This window comes from Limulus polyphemus, unplaced genomic scaffold (genome assembly GCF_000517525.1).
Source record: "Limulus polyphemus unplaced genomic scaffold, Limulus_polyphemus-2.1.2 Scaffold6816, whole genome shotgun sequence".
NCBI lineage: Eukaryota > Metazoa > Arthropoda > Merostomata > Xiphosura > Limulidae > Limulus > Limulus polyphemus.
In genome coordinates this window covers 27194-32932 of record NW_013672426.1, presented here as the reverse complement: position 1 = coordinate 32932, position 5739 = coordinate 27194, and the positions used below count along the sequence as shown (strand labels likewise).

At 32.8% G+C, this 5739-nt stretch overlaps 1 protein-coding gene across 3 annotated transcripts in view; it reads left to right on the top strand.

Annotated features, from left to right (window-relative positions):
- LOC106474096 (ADP-ribosylation factor 1-like) overlaps positions 1-5739 on the top strand; it is a 16361-nt gene that overhangs the window by 2532 nt on the left and 8090 nt on the right. For all 3 annotated transcript variants that reach the window (XR_002613849.1, XM_013934782.2, XM_013934784.2), the window contains exon 2: positions 1949-2117. Coding sequence is in view for 2 of the 3 variants with exons in the window: in XM_013934782.2 (XP_013790236.1) it covers positions 1970-2117 (148 nt within the window). In the remaining variant the exon portion in view is untranslated. The remainder of the gene's footprint in view (positions 1-1948; positions 2118-5739) is intronic.

Genomic DNA, 5739 nt, shown 5'->3' with positions numbered 1-5739 from the left:
TATAATTTATTAATTATTAACATGATCATTATTATTTATTAATTATTAACATGATCATTATTATTTATTAATTATTAACATGATCATTATTATTTATTAATTATTAACATGATCATTATTAATTATTAACATGATCATTATTAATTATTAACATGATCATTATTAAGTATTAACATGATCATTATTATTTATTAATTATTAACATGATCATTATTATTTATTAAGTATTAACATGATCATTATTATTTATTAAGTATTAACATGATCATTATTATTTATTAAGTATTAACATGATCATTATTATTTATTAATTATTAACATGATCATTATTATTTTTATTATTGTTGTATCTCATTAATATTCAAATTTTTGGACTACTGGATGTCTAGCCACTGTAAACATTCTTCTTTATCTGTCAGGTGAATGAAAAACGTTTCTCTGAACGTTTTTAAAATTATTACCTATACCAAATATCGAGTAACCCCAAAACTTTCAGTTTTATTAGCATGGTTGTTACATTCACATTGCAATTACAACAACATGGTGTCTTTTGTTACTGTGCAGGTAAAATCATGGGTAATTAATCTTGTCTGTCGGTTCAACAGGTAATAAAATGAATAATTGGCCAATTTGTTTTAGCTCCATCTTTTTATTAACAACGGTAGCTCCAATACTTTTTTTCTGATGACATGGTAAGTACCTAGATATTTGGTAAACAGGTCCTACTAATCCCAATCGGACTAGGAAAGGGGATCCAGTGCATTAGGAAAGTATAACTGATTGGGAAATTAAATGTAGGATTGGCAAGGATTCCACACGGTACGTTCTCTACCTTGTTAAAAAATGTTGAAATCAAGAGATTGACTCGGCCTAGGTTGTTAATGATCTGATATGACTTGTAAAGTGTGGTCATTAAAACTGTGACTTGATGTTTGCTGCTAGGCATGTTTCTGTAGTTTATTCTACAAGATTCCGATATTGTGGAGCTCCGTGTCATCTATTCATTGGTCTGTATGACAATTTCTACAATTTCTTGATGGAAAACTTTTATCCCCATTCACTGTGGCTGGTACATATATGTTTTTCATGTTCACTGCATCAACTCGCCAGTCAGTGCTATCTAATAAATCCATAAAATAATATACATTTTTTCTAGCTCTGGCAGTGCTTGCTAGTGCCTGAGTGAGGTGTCGAACAGGCCTCTCTGATATCTTGAGGGACAACATTATGACAAAAATGTATACAGTCTAGCAGCTTGCATGGGAATTTTAAAGGCAAGAATCTTTTCGTAACAGCTGTAGTGAACAGACAAATGTAGAGGCCATATATGTAGCCACAGTAGTGAATGGGTTAAATGTTCATTAATGTTTTCAGAAAAATGACAATCATGTTTAATTCTGGCATGTGTGTAACGTTTAATATCGGGTATGATTCCAAATATTTGGTCTTGTTTATTTCACTAAAAACATCGAAGTGAATGATATTAACACTAGTGTTGTCTAATATTATGCCAAGTGAAGAAATAACCTCACAATTGTCACCTTGTTAACTGCGTGTTCTTTTGAAAAGCTTAATGTCAAAGATTAACTTGGGTTTAATGATGTGCAGCATCTATTCTTGTGACATCTGCCATCAAACGGGTCATATTACTTGGTCCTGAAACTAGCCGCACTACAACTTAAATGGAAGACACCAGATTTAAAATAAACAGCTAGTAGAATCTGGTGGAGGTTGATATTGGTTGTAAACAACAACCGAAAAGTGTTTAATGGTCATTAAAACTTAATTTGAAAACAATTTTTTTCTTAAATTAATTGTATGGATAAATCAAAAGGTATTAATGCTAAAGGTGAAGTCCAAATCTGATCTTAGTATTAATTAAAAATGATTTGTTTATTTTAGCCATTGTTGTAATGTTGATCATTGTTCTTTATTCTATGCCTCTAAGTGATCAAAGTCCAACACATCCATGGGAAATATATTTGTCTCGCTTTTCAAAGATCTGTTTGGGAAGAAGGAGATGCGGATTTTGATGGTAGGACTTGATGCTGCTGGAAAAACAACAATTCTGTATAAACTGAAGTTAGGAGACATTGTTACCACAATTCCTACCATAGGTAAAAATTGTTTTATAGTAAGTTAACCAAGAGAAGCATTATCACTTATAATTGGTGCTTGTAATATAAATCAAGAGGAAATGAAATTACTTAACCCTCAATTTAGTCAGTTGTTTTTATACCAGTAAATACTGGTGGAGTTTCCTTTACCCTCCAATTAGTCAGTTGTTTTTATACCAGTAAATACTGGTGGAGTGTCCATCTCTCTCCTTATTTTCTACAACCTCTGACTGTTCTTCATCTTCTACACTAACACATCGAAGGTGTCCTCACCATCATTATCTCTGGTCTTCTTCCGAACATAACAGTCTTGAATAGTCTGTCTTCTTTCATTCTGGTTACATCGCATTCTTCTTGCTTTTACGATATTTGTAATAGAAGTTAAGCTGCCATAAACTAGCTCTAAAATTCTATGTAAAACCATATTCTCAAAAAGACCTGGACTTTGTTTTCTAAATATTTTGTAAGTTACCACATTTCCGATTCATATCGGACAATTTATTTCATAATGGTAGTAAGTATTCTAATTTTAGTTTTCCTACTAACACTTTTTGTACTTAGCATTTCTTTTAAGCTCCAGAATCATCTATATCCATTTACAGTTCTGTTTATCACCTCTTTTTTTGAATTATTACCTCTTATTCTTGTGGTTCCCAGATGTCTGAACTCAGTATTCGTCTTCCTTACTCTTCTCTGTTGTCCAAATTCTTCACCTCTATATATCTTCATATTTTTTTTTTCCTCACTGATGGTTAATCCCATCTTCTTTAAAAGACGATGCTAATTCTGTAATTGCTACTTTGCTTTCAGCCATATTTTCTATGTCATCTGCATAGGCAAGTACATTTATAATTTGATTTTATTATTGCAGCTCAGGTTTAATCCCTGATGCCTATGCACAAGTTCTTTTGTTTTTATCTCTATTGCAATATTGAAGAGCAATGATGACCAGAGGCATTCCTGTTGGAGGTCAGTCTCCACCTTAGAACAATAATTTTTTATCAGTTTATTAAAAATTCCTTCATGAACTGGCCTGCATATACAGTTAGGTCTGCTTGAAATCAACGAGTAAGTTCCAACGTAGCTTGTCATACTCCAATATTTTTCTTAAATTTGCCTCCCCACAAAAATCTGGTCCATAGTTTATTTCTTGTGCTGGAATCATGATTGATGTTCTACGATAATTTCATCAGTGTATCACTTCCGCTTTTTTTTATAGTTGATTTTAGTCAGAATCTCATACATCATTAATGATAATAATGCAATACCTCTATCGTTAGTAAATTCCAGTATGTTTCCTTTTTTGTGTACTGGGATTAATAGTCATTTTGTAATCAGAAGGTTTATGTTTTTGATTAATTCAAACACCTTTTCTGCTATCAAGTTATCACCGTTCTAAGTCAGTTAAAATAATATATTATCTATCCCTGGAGCTTTGTTATTACTTAAAGACTTTAAACTCTCTTCCGTTTAAGCTACAGTTGGTACGTCTTCTTCTCTTTCATGATTTCTGTGCTCATTCTTGGCAAAATCAAGTCTATGTAGTGGTTCTGGTCTATTAAGTAATAATTCCAAATAGATTTGCCATGTGTCCATGACTTCATTTGTTTTTGTACTGCCATCAGCACCATTAATCATTGTTAGTCTTCTCTTAGCAATTTGCCATGTGTCCATGACTTCATTTGTTTTTGTACTGCCATCAGCACCATTAATCATTGTTAGTCTTCTCTTAGCATTTTCAAATCCCTGTAGTGTTCTCTGGCTCTTCCATGATTCAAACCTTCCTCTGTTTTACCTAACATGACATTCAATGTTTGTCTCTTCTGTCTGGTGACTGTCTTAGTTTTTCCTACATTACTCTTCTCATTTCTTCATTATTTCTATCACTTATTCAGTTTAGTTTATGAGATTTTCTCTTTGCTGTATCATGTCTACATTTATCATCAAACTAGCCCCCCAGTTACACGGAGGTATGTCTGAGGACTTACATTGCTAGAATCCGGGATTCGATACCCGTGGTGGGCAGAGCAAAGATAGCCCATTGTGTAGCTTTGTGCTTAGTTATAAACAAACAAGTAAATCATCAAACCATTATTTTTATCCCTTTTTCTGGGCAGTAATATTCCAGCCAGTTTCAAAGTAGTTCACTTCAGATCACCCCAATTCTGTTTATCTATTTATCTTCGATAATTCTAAATATTTTGAACCTGTTTTTCAATTTAATTTGAAATTCCTCATTCAGTTGTTGGTTTTTCCACATCCATCTGCCTTGTTTTCCTACAGTGTACTTACTGAAATTGAGCTTTTCCATAATCGTGGCCATTACAAGATGATGACCATTATTGTGTCCAGTTTTTCTGTATGTCCTTGCAGTATGTAATAGGATTAATGGTAATATTTATGGATTATTTTGGCTACATTTTTTGATATGACTTGTTTTATTTGTAATCAACAAAGCCATGGATTCACAAGTAATTTGGTGCATAAGTAGTTTAGAGAAATGCTTAAAAGGATGTTGGAGTCCGTATGGACCTTTCTGGTATTTTTAGGGTTAATGAGGTGTCGGAAGTCAGTTCCCATGTGCACAGAGGCCACTTATGCTAGACCAGTGTAGAGAAATTATCTGTTTAAAAGTCTTGCAGTTGCAACTAACTAGTCTGTCCTGACAAAACAAACTACAGTTGGCCTATTTTGTATACTAAACCAACCATGAAAAAGTGAGGGCAGAAATATAACACCAAAGGGGTTGTTTAAAGAATGAGTTAAATCTTGTTCCCATGTGATTCCAGACCAAAGAAAGGCATGAGCCTGACACTGATTGATGTAACAACCACCAGAGGGTTTGGTATACAGACTTACAATTTACCATAAGGGAAAAACGTAATAGGTTTCGTAATTTAAAATAACTTTCTCAGCGTATCAGAAATAAGAATAAAAACAACATTGAAACACAAACACCATCGTTTTTGGAAAGTAAAATTCTTTATATATAACAAAATTATGTACAGTATTGTACACCTTTATTTTCCACATAAAAAAATAATTACAATCATTTATATAGTGTTTCAGTTATTAGTTACATTATTTGAAAATACATTTTAATTTAGCCCATTTAGTGGGTACTCCAGAGCAACATGCTCGTTAGAACAAGATAATCAATCGTTCCAAACAGGAATCGTATACTTCTCTGATGGAGTAACACAGGGGGCCTGGAGAAATTGAAGGAAAACTTCAAGAAAACATCCACATAAAGTGCAATTAATGTAAAGTTGACGGCAGCACACTAAGATCCGTTCAGTTTATTTTATTTTTAAAAGTGTCAGAAGGACAGGTCTTTACTTCATTAAATGCTTTTGTCATTTATTACTTATTTTTTCACGAGTTTCGTCAGGTCTTGAAGTAGGAAGCTCAGTTAACAAATGTAGCTCAGACTGCAACGTGCAAAATCAATTGTCCCCCACCTCCTTCCCCATACTGGAAAGGTTCCTCCTCCTTCCCCATAATGTTTTTAAACTAATGTATCTTGGTGCACTTTCTAGTAGAAATTTACTTTTCATATTAGTGCAATGTTTGCATTTTTTATCAAATATTTGTTTTGTCATATAAAAAATAAGTAATAAAA